The 24239-nt window shown below is 43.1% G+C and overlaps 1 protein-coding gene across 1 annotated transcript in view; it reads right to left on the bottom strand.

The window, feature by feature from the left end:
• Baalc (BAALC binder of MAP3K1 and KLF4) overlaps positions 1 to 24239 on the bottom strand; it is an 89530-nt gene that overhangs the window by 8146 nt on the left and 57145 nt on the right. Inside the window, exon 2 of the mRNA XM_004663024.2 lies at positions 8796 to 8962. Within this exon, the coding sequence (XP_004663081.1) occupies positions 8796 to 8962 (167 nt within the window). The remainder of the gene's footprint in view (positions 1 to 8795; positions 8963 to 24239) is intronic.

The raw sequence follows: 24239 nt of genomic DNA, 5'->3' as shown, positions 1-24239 counted from the left end.
TGGCATTAGGGTTGGCTATGGTCTGCTGCCCAGGCCAGAGAGTTTGATCAGGATTAAATTTGTAATGGACTGATGTGTTTGGCTAAAGATAATTAGACCGAGAGATTAAAGATTTTTAAGTTGGAAAACCTCAAGCAAGTTAAAATTACAGGCACTGAGACTGGTCTTAAGTTACTGAACCTGTTATTGTCAAACACATTAGCAATCTTAAAGAAAATGGCCCAACTCCTTTACATTAAAACAATGGAAAGGATGCCTGAGGAAAGGCTATCCTAGAAATGCAAACTCATTTGAAAGAATTGACTGGAGAAGGAACCTGCTTTTCAAGGTTATTATTTATTTTGTTCCTAAATTAAGAATATGGCTGTGTCCTGCACAACTGGTACTGGTTTCAGAAGCATAAAAAATGCAAGGAGTGGTCATGAACTGCACATGGTTCATGGAGCTGCTGCTGAGATGCGGTGTGAGGTAGGGCCTAATTCCCTGAGAGGCTGAAAGAGTCTTTGGAAGATGGACCATGGTTTGCCTGGACACCTGAAGACATTTTGGATATACCAGGACTGTACAAGGGCTACCATGGAGCACACTGTTGGTCTAGGATGGAAGTGTTCCCTGGATACTCTGTCCAGCTGGAGGGGTGGAATTGGAAAAAATGGCGACAGTCAGTCTCTGGTTGTACTGGACTTGAACTACAGAAGTTTGATGGTGGTTGAGTTTGCATTGTTTTAGTCTCTCCTTGCTATGCCTTATACCAGTTGAAAATGTTTACTCTGTGCATTTATATGTTGTAAGTATTTAACTTGTATGGTTTTACAGGACTCACTATCTTAAATTGGTCAAGACTGTAGGGACCTTTGAAACTGAACTGAGTAAAATTTACAATGTGTGATGGTTATAAATCTATTCGGAGACAGGGGCAGAATGTGGCAGTTTGAATAGATGACCCCAGTATATTCAGTGTTTTATTAGTTTGTAGTTTGCATCTGCAAACTACTTGGCTGGAGGTGGTGTCACTGGGTGGATCTTAAGGTGTGCTGGTGGGTTTTAGATTTCTATCTAAAGATATGCAAAGTGTGCCTATCTGGAGTTCCTGAAGTGTGCTGTGCTGTGTGGTTTTGACTGGTGCTTTCTCTCTATCTGTGCTTGGTCCTGCAAAAACAGGCCAGCTTCTTCTGCCATTATGGAACTTCCCCTGGATCTGTGAGCTTCAATAAATATCCCTTCCTCCATAACTGTGCCTGGTCTGGAAGGTCATCTCAGAGAACCTGAAGCTGTCTGCTACATGGAGCCATCTCGCCAGACTCATCCCTGCAATCTTTTAAAAAGAGAAGCTTTGGAGTCTGAGACATCAACCCAAAGGTGCCCACTTTATAGCTGTGAGAATACCTGCAACCTACTTACAACTTGGAAACTTTCTATTCTATTCTGTTGTGGTTTGAATATGAAATGTCCCCCATAGGCTCATGCATTTTGTCCCCATTTGGTGGCACTGTTTTGGAAGGTTATTGAACCTTTAGGAGGTGGAACCTTGTTGGAGAAAGCAAGTCACTGTGGGTCGGCCTCAAGGTTGTATAGCCCAGCCCTAATTTCTGTCCCTTCTCTGCTTCCTGATGCTGTGCCTTCCCCATCATACGATGGATTGTGTTTCTTCAAATTGTGAGGGAATAAACCTTTCCTTCAAAATAAACCTTTACTTCCTGAAAGTTGCATTTGTCAGGTATTTTGTCACAGCAATGAGAAAAGTAATTAACACAGGTTTCAAGCCCAAATAAGAAGGAGAAAGAAGAAAACTACAATACAGGATGTTTTTTCTAGAGAAGTTCTGATAAGTTTTCCCTTCTTATGATAAAGGTATGAAGATATGAGGAAGTTATTCCCTTTCATACCTCAGGATCTCTGATGTGGCTTTCAACTAGACAAACCTTTGTATGTAACATTCCTTTCTTAATGACAAGAAAATAAAATATGTCTATATTACAGGCTTTAAAAAAAAAAATCTCATGGTTCTCACCTCCATGATGACAGAATCCTGTTTGGCACTTTTTTCTTTTACAGCTATCTGCTAATGCAATTCTTCTTCCACTTCTAATATCCTTGTTTTGTGGGCGTTGTTACCTTAGACTCTCATTACTGGGGCCCCTCTTGTCTCTCTCCTACTTTGACAGCTTCTCTATTCTTCTCTTGTCTCATTTTCATGGATTTTCCCTTGTCTCTTTTTCATAACTGCAGGTTTAGTACCCTGTGAATCATAGCTCTAAGTCCCCTTGATACTGCCTCTTTAATTAGAAGTCATTTGCTGGCTGCCATTTCCCAAGGGTAGCCAGATTGACTGTGATAACTTCTGGGCAGTCTCCAACCCAGATGGACTTGTTTCTCTTAAAGTTCAGACGTCAGCCAGACACATAACCACAGAGGTGGGGACAGCTTGGCTATTTTGTGGAAACCTCAAGACTGCAGTAAACTTTGTTCAGCCATTTCTCAGTTTCACCCCAAATGGTAATAGAGACATTTTTGACTTTGCTCAGACTCAGTAGATATGTTAGGGACTTAAGAGATGGCTTAGCAGTTAAGGCACTTGTCTGCAAAGTCAAAGGATCCAGGTTCAATTCCCCAGGGCCCACATAAGCTAGATGCACAAGGTGGCACATGCATCTGGAGTTCCTTTGCATTGGCTGGAGGCTCTGGTGTACCCATTCTCTCTCCTCTCTGTCTCTCTCTGCTTGCAAAGAAGTAAATAAAATATTTAAAAATATAGATATGTCATGTGGTGGCACATGCCTTTAATCCCTGCACTCAGGAGGCAGAGGTAGGAGGATCACAGTGAGTTTGAGGCCACCCTGAGACATAGAGAATTCTAGGTTTCCAAGTCAGCCTGGGCCAGAGCAAGACCCTACCTCGAAAAACAAAAACAAACAAACAAAAAGGAATAAATAAATAAAAAGATATGCTGGTACCTAACATGGGATTGTACAAACCCTTTCATAGTTCTTTACAGGTGACAAAGCTTACTGAGATTCTGACTCATCAGATACCATTTATTAGTATTATTAGTATTTTTAATTATAAAAGCAGTGCATAATTTTGGTAGAAAAAGAAAAAACTTGGGGCTAGGGAAATATCTCAGTGGTTAAAGCACTTGCTTGCAAAGCCTGCTGGCCCCATTCAATTTCTAGTACCTACCTACAACCTGATGCACAAAAGTGACCCATTCATCTGGAATTTGTTTTCAGTGCAAGAGGCCTTGGTGCACCCAGTCTCTCCATCTCCCCACTCCCTCTTTCTCTCTCTTCCTACCTCTTTCTGCTTGCAAATGCATAAATAATTTTGTTTTTAAAAAAATTGACAAGCCAGGCACTATGGTACATGCCTATAATCCCTGTATTTGGAAGGCTGAGGCAAGAAGATTGTGAGTTTTTGTCCAGCCTGGGCTACTTAGTGAGTTCAAGGCTAACATGGGCTACATAGCAATAATATATCTTTAAAAAAAAAAAAAAAGGCAACAAAACAAAACCAAAAGTTCAAAAGTAGAGAAGGCTACAGTGATTCCAGGCTCTGGTCCCTTGATGTCTTCTCCACAGGTAACCATGTGTAGTAATTTTCCATGGAATGTGGTAGGGATTTTCCAATTGTCTAGCATCACAGGGCTCTGTTATTCTCTTTCCCAGGGGTCCTTACTTCCTGTGTGGTCTTTAGCCATAGTTTGAAGTGTACACCTCTCTATTTATTTTCCACTTTACCATCAGATTATAAATATCAAAATGGTAGAGCCATAGTCATGACAGAATCCCAGCAAGTACTTCTCACTTCAGTTGTGTGAATTGCAATTGTTCCTTACTTCATGGCTAAAAGGCAGATTGGGGATCTTCACTGCGTTTGCTTGCGCAGGGAGGCAAGTAGATCGCTCAGGCTAATTTGCCCAAGGACCATGTCCTATAGGTGATGGTTCAAAATAAACATGGTGGTTCCAGGCCCGCATGCAGCTTCCAACAACTCTGATAAAGCTTTAAATTTACTTTAAATTCTCCAACATTATGAGTCAGGAAAGAAGAAAGAAATGCTTGTGTTTTAGAGGCAGAAGTTTGAATTCCAACATAGTGAAAACACAGCTCGGGTACCCTGTTGGACAAATAACTCAGCTTTTAAGTGTCCACTTCCCCAGATGCAAGAAGATACTGATTCAGAATCGTGGGAATTAAAAACAACCCCATATTATAGTATCTTCCACAAGCAGGCATTCTGAAAGTGTTAGTTTCCTCCTTAGATTAAAGAACAGAGCCTCATGGGCTGCAAGGCGCGACCTTCGACTTCTTTTCAGTCAGGCCATTATTAAAGGAAGACAGACAATAAGAAACCACTAGTTCATGAATTCCATGAATTGGCTTGCTGCTGCCTCATGGACTAAAGTCATTAATCAAGGAACAGTCCGTTTTAGCGACTCCCCAAGGCCAGCCGTTTACCATGGAAGGCAGGGATCAGACCTTGCTTTGACTAGGCCCCCAGGCTTCACCAGGTGCTATAAGACTTTTTGGCTTGGTCCACAGATCAGGAGGGAGACAGTCACGGGGAAGGTGGTGGAGCCCCCTGGAGAGAAGCTGCTAGGCTCCTGCAGAGCCATCAGGATATGACGGTGGGGGCTAGACAGCGGTGGGTGCAGGGCAAGCTCTGGACGACCTTCCTGGTGAATTGTGAGGCTGTCTCATTCAATTGTCTTTTACTTACTGAGTGTCTACTGGGTGCATAACTCTGGAGTAGAGCCAGATGTTAAGGGCTTGATTATAAACAAGGGAGGCTACAACCTGAGATTCTAACTGGTTTTGCTGCAGGTCTTGGTGGAGGAGTGAGTGCCACAAATTTCTGCCTGAGACAGCAGTCAGTATTACAGGTGTGCCTCCCCACACCGCTGGATTCCTGCCCTTCTCCCAGGCTTCAGGCTGTGAAGTGCTCTTCCCCTATCTGTCCCTCTCTGGCTCCCCCCAGAGGTTTCATTGGTTCTCTCCTTTCAGTGTCTTGTTTTTGTTTTCCTGGGACTTGCCCAGCTCCTTCCTCCCTGAAGTGCCTCCATCACCATTACCACCACCCAGGAGAAATTCCACGTGATCCTGTCCTTTGAGCTCTGTGGGGTTTCATCCATCCTTCCTAGACTGAGCCAAACACTGCCAACCAGACACCGGGGGTGGGGCAGAAGGAGGAAGTCCCTGAGCTGAGAATTAATCCAGACAATGGCCAATTCCTTTTCACATTGTCTGGCCACTTTGCCAAGAACAATAAAGCAACTGGAAAATGTACAGCTTTTGAAGACATGAAAGCTGTCTGGGCAGTCGGCCACGTGGAGCTTTCTCTGCTCAGAGCTGTAGCCACACATCCATTTCTACCTCTGCTTGGTACTCTAGATTGATTTTTTTTTTAAAGGAGGGAGGTGAAATCTAAGCCCACGGAAATGGCACACCAAAGATGGAGAGTGATGTGTTTGGAGGCAGCCCAGAGCTCCTGAACAACTAATTTGCAGAAGAGAATTGAGCAACTGCAGAGTGGGCTCTCCTGCTGTTTGTTAAGTGATGAAGTCAGGTTCTCATTGCTGTAGAAATCACCCAACCAAGTGGGAAAAAGAGGTTTATTTTGGCTCACAGGCTCTAGGGGAAGCTCCACGATGGCAGGGGAAAACAATGGCATGAGCAGAGGGTGGACATCTCCCCCTGGCCACCATAAGGTGGGCCATAGCAACAGGAGAGTATGCCAAGCACTGGCAAGGGGACACTGGCTATAATGCCCATAAGCCGGCTGCCAACAATACACTCCCTCCAGGAGACATTAATTCCCAAATGTCCGTCAGCTGGGAACCTAGCGTTCAGAACACCCAAGTTTATGGGGGACACCTGAATCAAACCACCACATTGAGCACAGGTGGGAAGCTGGGTGACAAGGAACGAGCCAGTGATTTATTAGATGCTGTGAAGCCAACATGGTCCCAAGCAATGAGGGAAAGCAGGGTGCACAGCAGAAAGCACTCCCTACTGAGAAAGTCGGGTCCAATTTGTGAAAGATTGTTTTTGGCACAATTGTTTTGCCAGTTAACACCTATTAATGCTAGGCAGAAAGCAGAGACCAGAGGTAATTGGGAGAAAGAGAAAGAGGAGAGAAAGAGAGTGAAAGAGAAGAGAATTTGCTTTATGGGACATGAAACAGAGATGGGCTCAAAACACAAAATGCCTTTGCTCACGGTCATTGGTACTGTTTGCTGTGACCTATCGCCCTTCACAAAGCACTTTAAACTGGAGAGGTGTCTGGGCTAAAAAGAGCAGTTATTACCTCCCACTAGTGACCTTCGGAGTCCAGGTCTGCAACTGCTTTATGTATTCTATATTATTTGACTCTCACTCCTATTCTGGTAAAACTGGAAGCTGCCTCACCGTAAACACCATGTCTGTCTCGTCCATTTCTGGGTCGTTGGCATTCAAACAGTACCCGGCGTGTGAACAACACTTAAGGGACACTTGAATAGATACTAAGAGAGCGTAGAGGAACCCATGAGGAAACCTTCCAGGCCCAGCAAGGATCGCCTTTAACTCACAAACTTCCTGGTAAGTCTGAATGGGAAAACTGCAGGAGGCATGTGGATGAAGCTGTGTGCTCTTCCGGAGAAGAGAAGCTTTTCAAACTTGCCGAAGGACCATCGGCCAGGTGGTTTGCAGGTGCACAAGTAAGAGCATTGTGAAGAGCTAGCATCCTGACTCCTCAGCTTGTGATGGGCTTATATCCCAAGAAACTCAGCACAAGTTGAAAATAAATAAAAAGTGCATTTAATGTTCTGAACATCCTAGCCTCGCCTCACAGCACACTGAGGAATCTTCCCTGGTGGTAACTAGACTGACCAGACGCTATCACTCCATTCACGGCTGCCAACCAGAATCATGAGAGAGGAAGGCGCTGTGTGCTGCCAGCGCAGGAAAAAACTCAAATCCAACATTTGAAGTATGGTGAAACTGTGCACATGGCTCTCTTACCATCATATATTGAAAAATTGTTAAGTCAAACCATCTTGACTTGGAGATTATCTGCGGATCATCTTAGGGGTACAAAGGAAGGCAAGAAGCAGCAAATAGGTGAAGTGTTAAAAAAAAAAAAGCATGAAATTTTGGTCCAGAGAAAAACAGAGAAGCTAGGAAGAGAGTATATATATCTAAGACCCAGGAGGGAATAAAAATAAATCTTTTTGAGACGATTCTAGACATTTGACATAGCTCTGCTGACAGAAGCTTTAATAAGGATAAACTTTCCTTGTAAACTAGTACCTAGGTAGAAAACCTCTTCCTTGGTCTTTGAAGGACTTGAATGTCTGGTAGTTAGCCAAGACCACCGATGAGCTCTGGTAATTGTTTGAAGACTTACAACTAAAATTATCTGTTTCCTGATCTTATTTGGAAAGTAGTTACCTCACAGACAGCGTTCATTGATTTGTGAAAACGAAAGTGGCACGGGCTCCTTGTGCCCATGCAATAGTTTCCACTGCCATTGGCACTCCTTGGGCGCTGGCTCTGCCTGGCCCATTTCAACTGCTGCACAGGCTCCCGGAACAGATGTGGTGGGAGAGGGGAGAGCTTTCCTTAGTTATCCCTGAGCCTCAGCTCTCCACTGCCAAGTGGAGATGACAATATCAACATTTCACATATTGATCCAGATAGTGACACGATTAAACAAAGCAACAGTTGCTTAGGTAAGAGAGACTAAACTCAACTTACTGACTTTAAGTTCTTAAATGGAACTCATCCACTGCTGGTTAAAGTGTAAAGTGGCACAACCACTTTGGAAAACTATTTGTTAGAATCCATTAAATTCAAAATATACCTCACCTATGTGTAACAATTCCACTCTTAAATACAAACCCCAAAGAATATCCATGGACATACACTAGTATATTAATGACAATCGTGTTCACAATAGCTCTAAACTGGATCTGGGCATGGTGGTGCACACCTATAATCCCAGCACTCGGGAGTTTTCTGATCAAAGTTTAGAGAGGCAAGTCACTAATATGGATAAGAATTTCATCATTACCGAGCAAGTTGTACCCTCAGGAACCATGTGATCCTGGCCTGAAGGGATGGGACCTGTAGCACGGGGCAAGAGGTGGACTTTGAAGAGGGTGCAGTAAGGGGAAATGGGTTGAAATAAGGAGGGAGAAACTAAGGAGAGGACAGACCCTGGGCCTGGCCTACCCAAAGCACCTGGTTTGGGCCTGCAGCCTCTCCTTCCAGGCAGGAGACATCAGTGGATCATTTCCCAACAACAGGTCTGGCAGAAGAACAGAGAGGCTACCAGCCAGGTTCAGGGACCCTACAGCCCTATCTCTTCTCCAATAGCAACAATGTGGGGGAATGCTGTCACCAGGGCCCCTAGGGCTCCTTCTACCTGGTTGGAAGCTGTGAGATAAAACAGAGGCTTATTTCCTACCTCACCGGTCTTCTAGCTTCTTCCTGTCTTCTCCCACCCTGCTGACCCTTGAGATGGGCCCACTGCCTGGCTTGGGACTAATTCCTGGAACCAACACAGACCTCACTCCCCAAGATAAGTGGACCCTTGAACGAAGTTGTGCCTAAACAAACGCAGACTTTCTCTACAGGACAAATGTGAAGGACCAATTTCTGTAATTAAACAACCAACCAATATCCCACTAGGCAGGGGCGGGGGTGACTTATTTCCATTGTCACAGTGCTCCTTCTTTGGACAAGGTCTGGGGGGCTTTGACATGGAGCAATCTTTAAGCCTATATCCAGTTGATTCAGTGCCTGTAACCCTACCTCTGTGGTCCAAAGGCCATTCTGTTTCCTGGTCAGAGGGCCTGAGCCGAGGCTCTGGGAATTGGGGCACTGAGTGCCACAGTTCATCTTCTTCTCAGGGTTGGCTGCTCCACCCGGGACTGTGGGTCGGGAGACGCCGTTAGAGGAGAGGCCGTCTTCCAGCACACCTGGGGAGGCAAGCAGAGGATGGCACCAGAGGCTGGCACATGGCAGATAGGGCAAACAATCCCAAGATGGTGGAGAAAAAGACAAACTGCAAAACATCACCAGAAATGTCACTATACAATATTCTGAAAGAATAATTGTGGGGCTTCTTTTTTCACACACATAAGAAAGGGATCTTAAAATAATTTCATAACTTAAATTTTTTAACACACCGATGACAATTTTGCCATATCATTTAACATTTAGCTGTATTATTACTTTCATACATGTCTATTTTATTGGTTGTATGGATGTGTTACCATTTAACCAATCCCCTTTATTTTTCTACTTTCTGGTAACAAGTGTTACTAAGGTAGCACTCCTTGCAGTTAAAACTTTATTCTTTGTTGCTTTCTTGTAATACATTCCTAGAAGTAAGGTAACTGGCTTAAAGGTCATTCACAGATTGTTTTTCCCCCATCTCCAACTGCTGGACTGAGCAAGGACGTCTGTCATAATAAATGCCAAGAGACAGAAGTTTAAATAGCCTCACTCAAAAGCAAGAGAATGTCAAAGGAATTCATGACGGATGAAAAGCATTTGGCTGAGGCTGGAGAGATGGCTCAGTGGTTAACGTTTCTTGTTTGCACAGCCTGCTGGCTTCAGTCCAAGTCCCCCAATACCCGTGTAAAGCCATATGCACAAAAGGGCACATACATCTGGAATTCATCTGCGGTGGCAAGAGGCCCTGGCCTGCTCATACTATGTAATAAATTTAAAAAAACAAAAAAGATTTAAAAGGAAAAAGAGAGAGAGAGAAAAGTTTCTTACTGGAAAGAAAAAAGGAATGCAGGAAGCTGGCCAAGGCTCTGCAGGAGGTGGACCCAGCCAGCTGGGACAGCCTTGGTCCTCTGCCAGCTGGGCTAAGCTCAGAGAAGGGTGGTGAACTCAGGAGTGTTGAATTTCACTTGCCAGGGATCAAATCCGAAGATATAAGTGGCTAAGAACTTCAAGATGAAGCCCCTGGAGCTTCGAATCCAAGCCAAGGCCCCGCTGAGCCCAGCAGGCCGGCCCCGTGCAGACACTTGGGTTCACCTTGCAGCCAGCCTTGCAGAGGAGGGCTTGTGGTCCTGAGAACCGGCCAGCTCTTCTCTCTCTGCAGCCCCTTCACTCCCCAGCATCCTTTCCGAGCCTCGGATATGTAGAAACAGTCTTAAAAGCTCTCGTGTAGTTTCGTGCTTCCACTTTTTATTGGTAGCTACCCTAAATTACAACTCTGATTTCTTAACCCCAAATTCAGAGTCAGCTTTGTTAACCCATACACTACTTTTAGGCAAATGAGGGAGGTGGGTAAAGAGTGTTTTGTTTTTTATGTGTAACTCAAATTAATCCTTATGCCAAAGTGGCATATTATTCTAGTTTTCGAAATACGGCATACCTCTGGGTGATGAGTGAAAAATTATTTTCTCTTTGTGCTTTTCTGTATTTGTAAGTTTTCTAAGGAAGTTCCCCCTCCCCCCAGAACTAGAAAATAAAGTTAAAGAAATCCATGCAGCAAAAACACCTGATCTGTTGCAGGCTGAAGTAATGGTCAATGATCTGGCCTTCTGGGATGACCTCTTAACCACACTAGGCAGATTATACCTGCTCACTACTTGACAATGGTTCCCAGGCTGTCCATGTTTCTCAGTTTGTCATCAGAGCTTCTCTGCTTATTTATCAGGCTCAGTGGGCCAGTGGCTAAGCACTTAGCCAAGAATGTGTGGTTAATGAGAGGCACCTGAGGCCAAGCAGCTGATGTTGGGTTACACAAATAAGTACACTGAATGTGCCAGGCATTGTTGGAGGCTTTACGTATGCTGTCACAGTCAGTCCTTACAATAATCCTGTGAATTATGAATCATTATTCCCACCTAATAAATGAGGAGGTCCTCACAGAGGCTGATGCTACCTACACAAGACCTGCATAATAGAGACTAGTTGGAAAGAAGGGATTCAATGGAGGGGGAACTTAAGGAGGGGGAGAGGGAGGGTGGTGAGAAGGGATTATAATCACGGTATATCGTTTATATTTCTGGAATTTGTCAACAAGAAAAGTGTTTTTAAAAATGAACAGGTTGGGCTGGAGCGATGGCTTAGCAATTAAGGCATTTGCCTGCAAGGCCAAAGGATCCAGGTTCGATTCTCCGGGACCCACATAAGCCAGAGGCACAAGGGGGCACATGCATCTGGAGTTCGTTTGCAGTGGTTGGAGACTGACATGCCCATTCTCTCCCTCTCTCTATTAAATAAATAAATAAAATATATTTAAATAAAAGTGAACAGGTTCCTATATTGTGCTCCATGCTGGGCTCCATCTGCATGTCTGCTGTGTAACACCGTTCTCAAGCCTGCGAAGCAGGAGAACGACCTTTATCTTACAGAGAATGAATTGAAGGTTAACTGTAGACGTGCATGTTTCTAAAGCTTTCTGTATTAACAAGTATTTCCTAGGACAACTTCCAAGTAGGCAGTTATTAATTTTAGTGTGTGTGAGAGCCACCCAGGGTGTCTTAAAATGAAGATCCCAACATCTGTCACCCAGAACTTCTGTTTCAATAAGGGCTTAGGAATATAGATTTCTGAAAGTCATCCCTTGATTCTAAACAAGTGATTTTTTTAAACTTTAAAAAAATTTTTTTTGTTTATTTTTATTTATTTGAGAGTGACAGAGAAAGAAAGAGGCAAAGAGAGAGAGAGAGAGAGAGAGAGAGAGGAGAGAGAGAATGAGTGTGCCTGGGCCTCCAGCCACTGCAAACAAACTCCAGACGCGTGCACCCCCTTGTGCATCTGGCTAACGTGGGTCCTGGGGAATCGAGCCTCGAACCGGGGTCCTTAGGCTTCACAGGCAAGTGCTTAACCGCTAAGCCACCTCTCCAGCCCAACAAGTGATTTTTTAAATGTGTTATTTTTAATTATTTATTTGACAGAGAAAAAGGGAGAGAGAGAGAGAGTGAGCAAACTACAGAGAGATGGAGAGAGAGAGAATGGGCACACCAGAGCCTCCTGCCATTGCAAACAAACTCCAAACACATGCGCCCCCTTGTGTATCTGGTTAACGTGGGTCATGGGGAATTGAACCTGGGCCCTTTGGCTTTGGAGGCAAATGTCTTAACCACTAAGCCATCCCTCCAGCCCTCAAGTGGTTTTTTAAAAAAAAATATTTTATTTCTGGGCTGGTGAGATGGCTTAGTGGTTAAAGTACTTGGCTGCAAAGCCTAAGGACCCATATTTGACTCTTCAGATCCCACAAAAGCCAGATTCACAAGGGGATGCAAGTGTGCAAGGTCGCACAGGGCACAAGGCAGCACATGCATCTGGAGTTAGATTACAGTGGCTGGAGGCCCTGGTGTGCCAATTCTCTCTCTCTCCATCTCTCTGTAGCTTGCTCGCTCTCTCTCGCTCTCGCTCTCGCTCTTGTTCTCATTCTCCCACATTAAAAAAATAACCAGTCTGTTGGGCTTGACTCAAAGTAATATCTTATTTCTATTTATTTATTTGAAAGAGAGATAAAGAGGCAGAGAGAGAGCAAGCAAATGGGCATGCCAGGGCCTACAGCTGCTACAAATGATCTCTAGACCCATGTGTCACCTTGTGTATTTGGCTTACAAGGGTCCTGGGGAATTGAACCTGGGTTCTTTGGCTTTGACAGGCAAGTGTCTTAATTGCTATGCCATCTCTCCAGCCCTACACAAGCAATTTTAAAGACTACAAAGGCTCATTATGTTGTGGATATAAATAAAGTTAGATATGTATAGCTAGATAGGTATAGATATGTCTGACATAGAGATAAACATTCATACTACTTTGGGGGGTTGCATGAAAATTATCATCTATATATTTTTTTTCCACAGTGAATTCTAGAGCAGTAAATTAAGATGTAAATTTGCCAGTCACTTAAAATTTGTGTGCCCCTGGAGCATGTCTTTTTTGAACCTCCACAAAATTTTACTCCCATTTAGGAGAAAAGCCAAAGCATGGCCTTTACCCAAAGATAGAAAACAGCTGTGTCAGAGCTTGATTCACTCAATCAATGACTCCTTGCCAAAACTTCTTACTATTTTAGAAATGAAGCCGAGCAGGACAGAATGTAGAAATTTAAAATGGCAGCAGGGAGCCACATGGAGAACAGGCTTTTTTCCCCCTTAACCTTAGCACCTGGCTCTCCTTGGTGAAGGTGATCAGAAAGTCTGTTCAAAGTCATAAGAAAATGGGTGCAAGGTATTCCCTTCAATGACAGAAAACCAAAGTATAAGATAATAGCAATCTACTTGGGAAGAATCTCCTAGCATCATATCAGATGGAACTCTGGCTCATCCAATTTTGTCTGGGCCCAGGTCCAGAACACATGGCTGATGATAATTTTGTCTGAATTGGGTAAAAATTAAATTGCAACCACTGACTAAAAATTTGTCTTCTCATCTTTAAAATGAACTAGAATAGGAAAGTGACTGTTATTTCTTCAATCTGATCAGTAATTATCAGTCACATACTATGTATAATATGATATATGACTTTTTTGTTTATTTTTATTTATTTATTTGAGAGCGACAGACAGAGAGAGAAACAGGCAGATAGAGAGAGAGAAAGAGAGAGAGGAGAGAGAGAATGAGCGTGCCAGGGCCTCCAGCCACTGCAAACAAACTCCAGACGTGTGCACCCCCTTGTGCATCTGGCTAACGTGGGTCCTGGGGAACTGAGCCTCGAACTGGGGTCCTTAGGCTTCACAGACAAGTGCTTAACCACTAAGCCATCTCTTCAGCCAGATATATGACTTTTTATATAGCTATTATTAAATAACCTTGGAAATGTTGAGTAACCCTTACATTTCTGGACAATTGATTTTGAACAAGGATGCCAAAATAATTCAATAGGGAAAAATTACTTCCCAACACATGTACTGTATACAAAAGAATGAAGTGGACCCCTACCTCACACCCTATATAATAATTAAACTAAAAAGTGTCAAAAATCTAAGTGTGTAAGCTAAAATTATAAAATACACTTTCATGATGATGGGTTAGGCAGCAGTTTCTTAGAATTGTCCCCAAAGATGTTTATGCAGACATACAATCAGTTGGACATCAAAATTGCAAATATTTTTTATTTTTTAAAGTATTATTTATTTATTTGCAAGTGGGAGAGAAAGAGAGAAACAGAATGAGTGGGCACTGCAAACAAACTCCAAATGCATGCATCACTTTGTGCAACTGGCTTGTACTAGAGTATCAAACCCAGGTCATTAGGCATTTCTGTCAAGTGCCTTAACTGCTGAGCCATCTCTCCCAAAGGCACCATGATGAAAGTTAAAAGACAATCTATAGAATGGGAGAAAACTTTAAAAAATTTGAAAAAGTCAAAAGAGACTGTTACTCTCAAAGAACTCTTTGAACTCAATAATTTAAATAAGACAAGCAACCCAATTAAAACATGAGCAAAGGATCTGCATAGCTATTTCTCCAAAGGAGATAATATGCCAATGGCCAATAAATACAGGAGAAAGTGCTTGGCATCATTCACTGTCAGAAAAATCAATATTAAAAACTACAAGAAGGGCTGGAGAGATGGCTTAGCGGTTAAGCACTTGCCTGTGAAGCCTAAGGACCCCGGTTCGAGGCTCAGTTCCCCAGGACCCATGTTAGCCAGATGCACAAGGGGGCGCATGCCTCTGGAGTTTTGCAGTGGCTGGAGGCCCTGGCGCGCCCATTCTCTCTCTCTGCTTCTTTCTCTCTCTGTCTGTCGCTATCAAATAAATACATAAAAATAAACAAAAAAAATTTAAAAAAAAAACAAGAAGTTACCACTTTGCACCAAGATGATGATTATTAATGATGTGATTTAGAAAGCCTCCCAACTGCTAGAGGGGACATACAGTGTTGTCTCTGCTGTCAATTTGTCAGGTTCTCAAAAAGGTTAGACCCAGAGTTTCCATGATACATCAATGCCACTCCTAGGTACACATCCAGGAGAAATGAAAACATATCTACACAGAAACTTGTACCTGGATGTTCACAAGTTTTACTAAAGCTTGTAATTTAGATCTTCAGATGCCCGGCTGGAGGAGGCATCCTTGTGGGCAGATCCTAAAGTCTAGCCTAAGTGCTTTTGGGGAGGATCTGAATTCCAGCTAAAGATATGCAAGTCCTCTGCTTATAGCACTACTTACAACAGCTAAAAGGTAGGAACAACCCCAAAACTCACTAACTGACGTGTAGGTTAATATTATTTGCCAATACAAACAACAAGTACTGATTCAGGCTATGACACTGATTTTCCAATACAAACAAAAAGTACTGATATAGGCTATAATACTGATAGAACTTGAAAACATTATGCTAAGTGAAAAGCCAGTTACAAATGACCACATATTTTATAATTCCATCCCATGAAGTATTCCGAAATGGGCAATTCTAGAGATACAAAAGTAGATTAGTGGTTTTCAGGATCTGGGTATTGGTGGAAGTAAGGAATGGCTGATAACAGATGTAGCAGACAGCCTCATGTTGCTGGAATGAACTTCTGAACCAGGCACAAGTTATAGGAGGAAGGGAATTTATTAAAGCTTACAGATCAAGGGGAAGTTTTGAAATCGCAGAAGTTGCCTCACTTTCAAGGTCCACACAGAGAGAAATACCACACACAAGCAAGCACACTTCAGAATCTCCAGGCACAGGGATAGCACTTTGCATATCTTTAGCTGGAATTCATATCTGCCCCAAACACACTTAAGGCTAGACCCTAGGACCTGTCCTCAATGACACCTCCTTCAGCCAGGCGTCTGGAGATCTAAATTACAAGCTTTAATAAAACTCCTAAATCTGGACTTCCAGGTAAGATGACGGTATAGTCTAAGCCACACCAAAGCAACTGAGGGGGAGAAATAAGCAGAAAAACAGCAAAATACACTCTTCCACTGAAAAGTGAAGGTGTAGAAGGAATCACCAACCTCAGCAGAGAAGCAGGAGAGACCCAGAGCTTCTAGCAAGCAGGCAACCAGCCAGAACCAGCTCCCACTGCAGCGCCAGCCCATGTGGCCACCCGCCTCTTTCTGAGCCACAGAAGCCGAAGCCAGGTGAAGTGATTTTCCACTCACACCAGCCTCCTCACAAAGTCAAGAAACCTGAAGGAAAAGATAGATGGACTAGCTGAGACTCTGCTAAAGGAGAGCACAAATAGGACCAGTTGAGCAGCTCCAGTAAAACTCCAGGCATCCGGCAGAGCCTCCATTTCCCCCATCTGCCAATGCTGCAAGCCCCAATCACACAGCATCCAACAAAGTCTATCAGAATACCAGATCCAGTACCCCAAGTAGCCTAGTCAAGTCCACAGAGCAACAGGGAGGGACTGAGGTGGGCACTCAGTGTAGGTGAAATTGGAAGCCATCCCAAAAGGTAACAGGGCCTGTATGAAGCCAGGAACATAGGCCTTCAATGGAAATGCTAATCTCACTTTTCATGTCCAGGGTAGGATATGTGTTAGATTTGATTGGTGTATTCTTTTTTTGTCTTTATTTATTTATTTATTTATTTGAGAGCAACAGACACAGAGAGAAAGACAGATAGAGGGAGAGAGAGAGAATGGGCGCGCCAGGGCTTCCAGCCTCTGCAAACGAACTCCAGACGCGTGTGCCCCCTTGTGCATCTGGCTAATGTGGGACCTGGGGAACCGAGCCTTGAACCGGGGTCCTTAGGCTTCACAGGCAAGCGCTTCACCGCTAAGCCATCTCTCCAGCCCTGATTGGTGTATTCTTGGTCGGCTTTACCATTCTTAAATAAGCTGTATTTTGGCATTGATTATTGTTGCCTATGACATTTCCTGATTTACAGGGCCTTTTCTTTTTCTTCTGTCATTCTTTTCTTTTTCTTCTGTCATTACTGGGGACAGGGTCTCAATCAGCCCCAGGCTAACTTGGAACCCATTTCAGACCAGAAATCTCAGCCTCCCAGTTGACAGGATTAAGGCTGTGGGCAACATACATCCTTAGGGACTTTGACTTTATTAGATGATCTGTTTGTTTTAATCCCCACTCTTGCATAAGTACTTCATGCTGCTTTTGATTAAACATGTATACTGCTCAATTGAATTTTAGAATTTGCCAGTAATTTGCCTCACCCAGTCTACTTGAATGCCTGTATAGCAGGCAAACTCAACACCTAGGGTCACTTCTGCTGTTACCCTGAAGCTCCTACCCTGAAGATATATAAAGTTGGATTTACATGTCTAAAAATACTGCAGATAAGTAGAACAACCAAGCAGCAAATTAACTCAAGATGCAAAGATCTCTACATTATAATACAAGAAACACAGAAAAATCAAGCCAATACAATTCCACCCAAAATTATAAATCCATCAGAAATGACCTCCAGTGGGACTGATTTAGATGAAATGCCTGACAAAGAATTTAAAACATGATTATATCTATGTCCAAAGCATTCAAAGGAATCAAAGAAGAAAACAAACTCCCGAAGGAATCCTAAGAAAACATAGGAAACCTACTTAATGAAATAAATATATCAACATAAGATATGAGTAAGGAAATAGAAATCTTGAAGAAATACTAGAAATGCAAAACAGAGTAAGTCAAATAGAAAACTCTATAGAAAGTCTCACCAGTAGAATGGATCAAGGAGAGGACAGAATATCTAAACTAAAAGACACAGTAGCAGATCTAATACAGTCCAACAAAGAGAAAGACAAACCATTAGGAGGGTATGAATGAGAATTTCAAGGCATTTGGGACACTATGAAGAGATCAAACATATAGTAGAAGGAAATAAATTTCACACCAAAGGCATAGCAGGTATTTTCAACAAAATCATAGAAGAAAATTTCCCCCAAATAGGGAAAGAAATACCAATAAAGAAACAGAAAGCCTTTAGAATGCCAGAAATACAAAATAAGGAAAGAACCTCTCACCATCATATTATAATTAAACTACTAAATACACAAACCAAAGAAAACATATTGAAATCAGTTAGAGAGAAAAACCAAGTCACATATAAAGGCAAGTCCATCAAGATAACAGTAGGTTATTCAATATAAACTTTAAAAGCCAGAAGGGCTTGTAATGATGTATTCCAAGTTCTGGAAGTTAACAACTGCCAAGATTACTTTCTTCAGCAAAGCAAACCCCGTCAAAATTCAAATGGCATTCTTCACAGAAATAGAAAAAAAAAAAAAACAATTCTAAGATTCATTTGGAAGCACAAAAAAATGAATAGCCAAAACAATTTTGAGTAACAAAAATAAGGCTGACAGTATCACCATACCTGATTTTAAGCTGTATCACAACATAGTTATAGTAACAAAAACAGCATGGTACAGGCACAAAACCAGACATGTACAACAATGGAACAGACCAGAAGACCCAACGTAAGTCCCGGCAGCTACAGTCACCTGATCTTCAACAAAAATGCCAAAAATGTTCACTGGAGAAAAGACAGCCTCTCTAACAAATGGTGCTAGCAAAACTGGATATCTATATGTAGAAGAATACAAATGCTCCTTATCTCTCTCCATGCACAAGAATCAAGTCCAAATGGACCAAAGACCTTAATGTCATATCCAAAACTCTGAAACTCCTAGAGGAAAAAGTAGGGGAAACCCTTTAACACATTGGTGTAGGCAATGACTTTCTGAATATAACCTCAGTTGCTCAGGAAATAAAGCCACTAAGCTGGGACCTCATGAAATTAAAAAGCTTTTGTACAGCAAAGGACACTGTGAATAGAGCAAAGAGACAACCTACAGGAAGGGAGAAAATATTTGCCAGCTATTCATCTGACAGAGGATTAATATCTAGGATATACAAAGAGCTCAGAAAATTTAATAATAAGAAATCAAACAACACAATTAAAAAACGGGCTGTGGCCGGGCGTGGTGGCACACGCCTTTAATCCCAGCACTTGGGAGGCAGAGGCGGGAGGATCGCCGTGAGTTCGAGGCCACCCTGAGACTACATAGTGAATTCCAGGTCAGCCTGAGCCAGAGTGAGACCCTACCTCGAAAAACCAAAAAAAAAAAAAAATAATAAAATAAATAAATAAATAAAAAGGCTGTGGAACTAAACAGAGTTCCTAAAAGAAGAAATACAGATACCATATAAACATCTAGAAAATGTTCTACATCCTTCACCATCACGGAAATGCAAATTAAAACTACTTCAGGAGTCCATCTAAGTCCTGTCAGAATGGCTGTCATCAAGAAAACAAATGCCAATAAATGCTGGTGAGGATGCAGAAAAAGGAGAACCCTTCTACACTGTTGGTAGGAATGTAAACTGGTTCAGCCATTGTGGAAATCAGTGTGAAGGTTCCGGAGACAGCTAAAAATAGATTTACCATATGACCCAGTTATAGCACTCCTAGGCATATATCCTAAGGACTTGTCTTACTACCTTAGAGAAACTTGCACATCCATGTTTATTGCTGCTCTATTCACAATAGCTAGGAAATGGAACCAGCCTAGGTGTTCCTCAACTGATGAGTGGATAATGAAGATGTACATTTATACAGTGGAGTTATATACAATGGTAAAGAAAATTGAAATTATGAAAGTTACAGGGAAATGGATGGATCTGGAAAGGATTATACTAAGTGAGGTAACCCAGGCCCAGAAAGCCAAATGCCACATGTTCTCCCTCATATGTGGATCCTAGCTACAAATGATTTGATTTGTAGGTGAGCTGGAGTAAAAATTGGTAGCAGAGGCCAGAAACTTAGAAAGCCACATAAGGGAGGGAGGAGAGGGAAGGATTTAAGGGGATAGTATTGTATATATGTAAGTAGATGAACCGATTAATGGGGGTGAAATGGCCTAAGCGAGGTCGGGGAAGCAACAGAGTAAAGGAAGGGTAGATGGGGAATAATCAAAATTTAAGATGGTATAAAATAAGCTGTATAGAAACCTACTTTTTTCTACAATGGCACACCAAGAAGCCATAGTTTGTTAATAGAAAAATTTTCAGTACCAAAAATGGAATACGTTCCAGGGAGCTATTGGTCAGGGAGGTCCCTGGTGCCCCCAAAACATTGCATGCCATTGCCAAGGCTCTTGGTTTCCCACCAGACATAGATGATAAGACTCTTGCTGAAGACTCCACATACTTGGGCTGCAAGGTCACTGAGAAATCAAGCTGGAGCTGAGCTGTAAACCCCTCCCTATAGACCAGATGGCAGAAAGCTGGAAAAAACTATGCTGCATACAATCCCCATGGGAGACAGAAGTCATCAGTGGAGATAAACAACAGTGGACACCGCAAACCTTAAGTTTGGCCAGCCAGGCCAAATGACCCAATGGGTGCAATAGTAGCATATCTGTTATGAGAGAAAGGAACTGCTCTCTAATTGGACTGGAGGCCTGCTCCACAGGAAGGAGTACATGCCCAATACTGAAAACCTAGTCAAAAGCCTTTGACAGGGGAGGTCATGAGCCCTAGGGGCATAACGCCTGTGGTGTCTGGCTAAATGCATATATTATGCTACCAAACTGCCCTGTAAGCACTTCTCTTAATGTTCATACCCATATGTTAATGCTACTCTCACTTTTGGCTAGAGAAACTTCTCTTTTCAGATGGCAGTGACCTCTGGGATGACTCAAAAGTCACCATGGTACTGAGAAGTGACAGAGGAGTGCTCAGCACTGAAGTATCTTTTAAAATGAAACTCTTCAATCTATTCGGGAACATCCATTCAAACTACCACAACAGGTATGGCTTTTTTTTTTCTCTCTCTCTCTCCCCAGGGTAATGAGGATGTTCTAAAATTGGTGTATGGATGGCAGTACAATCCGGAGAATTAAAATCGTTTAGTTGCACACTTTAAATAGGTCAATTGTTTGGTATGTAAATTATAGCTCAACAAAGTTATTATTTCAAGAAAAGATAAGCAACGCATTTCAGAATCTGTTATTGACGACAAAAAGTAAAGAAGTATATTTGGACCCGAACAATAACAGTTGGAGAAAGAGACTGGAGAACTTGTGCAACCCCTAAGGACACTTGCTAAGCTAGCCAGTGCCGGCTAAGGCCATGGGTCCTGCCCACGAAGAGTCTGCTCCCTGATACGAATCAACAGCATGTCACATCTGTCCTTCGCTACTAGGGTTGGTGAGGAAATACCTTCTTAATGGCATCCTCTCCCCCACCCCCCATACTGCTTTTAGGGAAAGAGGAAACTAGTGGGCACCGAGGAAGCAAGGAGAGGCCGGCTTGTCTGTGCGGCCAGTCAGGTCTGTATTCCTCTCTCCCCAAAGAGATGCCCCAGGGGCTGGAGAGATGGCTTAGCGGTTAAGCGCTTGCCTGTGAAGCCTGAGGACCCCGGTTTGAGGCTCGATTCCCCAGGACCCACGTTAGCCAGATGCACAAGGGGGTGCACGCATCTGGAGTTCGTTTGCAGTGGCTGGAAGCCCTGGCGCACCCATTCTCTCGCTGTCTGCCTCTGTTCTGTCTGTCGCTCTCAAATAAATAAATAAAAGTAAACAAAAAATAAATAAATAAAAGAGGTGCCCCAGGAGTCATAAAGCGGAGTAAGCAAGCCTCGCCCTTGGCGCTCCTGGAACTATCGTCTTCTCTGTCCCGACCTCCTCTCCTTTGATCCTTCAGTGGCCACGCCCTATTGATTGGGAGCTGAGCCTCTACTCCAGGGTCTCCGCGGAGCTGCCTGTCTCCTACTCACCACTATGGGGGTCCTGACCTCAGCTGCAGTCAGTTTTGCTCACTGTTTTATCCCAAACGCTTCCTATCTCACTGTTTCTAAGCTGTGCAGTGTAACTGCGACCAGAAGGCCCTGTTCTCCAAAGCCTTCCTCCAGATTGCCTCAAGCACTTCCCTTTCCTTTTTCTCTCCCTTTGACTATTTCTCTTAAATGCTTAAACTGCATACCTTGTCTTTTGTTAGTTTGCTAAGGGTGTAAAAAGGCAAACCATGTACTGGAGGGCTTCAACAAGACTGGTTGGTTTTTTTCACAATCCTGGTGGCTGCAAGTCCAAAATGAAGGTATGTAAAGGTTGGGTTTCAAGTTGAGCATGGTGGTCCCTGCCTGGAATCCCGGCACTCAGGAAGTTGAAGCAGGAGGATGGTGGGTTCCAGGCCAGCCTAGGCTATATAACAATACTCTGTCTCTCAGTAAGTGAGTGAGTAAATGAATGAATGGGTAATAAATAAATCAATTACTGGATTCTCCTGAGGCCTCTCTCCTAGACTAATAGCTGAATGTTTTCTCCCTATATTTACACATGGTCTTCCCTGATGTGTCTTTCATATGGGGACACCAGTCACATTGGACCAGTGCCCATCCTGATGACATTATGTTATTTTAATTACCTTTTAAAGGCTCTGCATCCAAATGTACTCATATTCCAATGTACATATAAGGGTTAAGACTCTAGTACATGAACCTTAAGGAGACTTGCTGCAGTCTTTTCCTGTTATAAAATGTTTATATTTATCTTAAATAAAAAAAAAATAGAGCTGTGCATGGTGGCTCATGCCTTTAATCCCAGCACTCAGGATGCAGAGGTATGAGGATCACCGTGAGTTTGAGGCCACCCTGAGACTACATAGTGAATTCCAGGTCAGCCTGGACTAGAATGAAACCCTACCTCAGGGGGGAAAAAAAAAAAAGATGTTTTATGTGGAAAACTGGATTATAATGGTAAGAAAAAAAATGAGAAAGTGAAAATAATTCCCAAGCCTACCGCTGTTAGCTGGCATCTTGACAAGTGTGTCCCCAGTCTGTTTTCCCTGTGGACATGCATGGGTAGTTTTAACAAGGGAGATTAGACAGTGGCATGGATGGTTTATCTGCCCTTCCCTACCAACATTCCTACTGTTGTATTCCCCTGTTTCTTCTTCATGTTCGATCTCCTGTTCCTTCTTTTACCACTTGTCTTTACATCAGCCAATGGTTATAAAATCTTCACTTGGTGTGAAGATTTCTGTGTGCCAGGCACTGTGCCAGTTCACCTCAAGCCTATGCTTTTAACATTGCAGCCTCTCAGCTAAGTCCTTTCTCCACTCACCTCCCTTTCTTACTGCCTCTTCTAATCTCTACCCAGTCCAGCCCCATACCAGACAGAATGCAGGCACAAGTTAAGTTCTGTTTTTTAACTTTTTATTGACAACTTCCATAAGTATACACAACAAACCATGATAATTTCCTCCTGCCACCCCCATTTTCCCCTCCCAAATTCACCTTCCATTGAAATCCTTATTTTTCCAGTTAGTCTCTCTTTTAGTCTACTGTCATCATTTTAATGTTTTTGGTCTTTGGGTTTTTTTTGTTTTGTTTTGTGTTTTCGAGGTAGGGTCTCACTCTAGCCCAGGCTAACCTAAAATTCACTATGGAGTCTCAGGGTGGCCTTGAACTCACGCAATCCTCCCACCTCTGCCTCCTGAGTGCTGGGATTAAAGGCCTGCGCCACCACGCCTGGCTTTGTTTTTGGGTTTTTTTAAGGTAGGTGTCACTCTAGCCCAGGCTGACCTGGAATTCACTATGTAGTCTCAGGTTAGCCTTGAACTCATGGTGATCCTTCTACCTCAGACTCCCAAGTGCTGGGATCAAAGGTGTGCGCCACCACACCTGGTGATGTCATCATTTGGTTTTCCTCCTGTTATGAAGGTCTTGAGTAGGTGGTGTCAGGCACTGTGAGATACAAGTTGAATTCTTTCTGGACAAAGAAGGAAGGGTTTGATCTGAAAGGATGTTGCCATAAATCTGATGCACGAGGGAGCATGAGGCACAGTGGAGGTTATCTAGAAGACAATCATGTATGCCTACTTCTTTTCCTCTTCCAGGAAGGCTGCTTTGGATCTCACTTTCCCAGACCCCAGTAGCTTCCCAGGGTGGTTGGTTAGCTACACAATCCCAGACACCTCACCAAGCAGCAGCCTTGCCAGGAATGCTCTCTAGGATGACTATGCACACAAGGATCCAAGAGGTGGCTGTGAGGGGTGGCCCTCAGAATCACACTGTCCCTCTGGTGGTTGGCTGACTCAAGAAGAACTGATGGCTTTCCCTGGTCAAGGACCCGTCCATCACAGCCCCTTTTCCGCTTGGATGAGGACGTGCAGTTTGATCTCTTAATCTTATTCCCCTTGCTTACCTGCCCAGATAAGGTGGCCTGCTTGTGGCCTGGCCTCTTTCCACAAAGTTGACAGATCTAATCAGTCAAAGATTTTAAAATGTCACAAGGTGACTCCCTTAAATTGATCCAGAGATATCTGGAACCATTCAAGGCTTGATGGCCTGCTCTTTAGACTCT

This window comes from Jaculus jaculus, chromosome 2 (genome assembly GCF_020740685.1).
Source record: "Jaculus jaculus isolate mJacJac1 chromosome 2, mJacJac1.mat.Y.cur, whole genome shotgun sequence".
NCBI lineage: Eukaryota > Metazoa > Chordata > Mammalia > Rodentia > Dipodidae > Jaculus > Jaculus jaculus.
The sequence above is the reverse complement of the archived record's forward strand: the minus strand, read 5'-3'. Positions and strand labels throughout refer to the sequence as shown.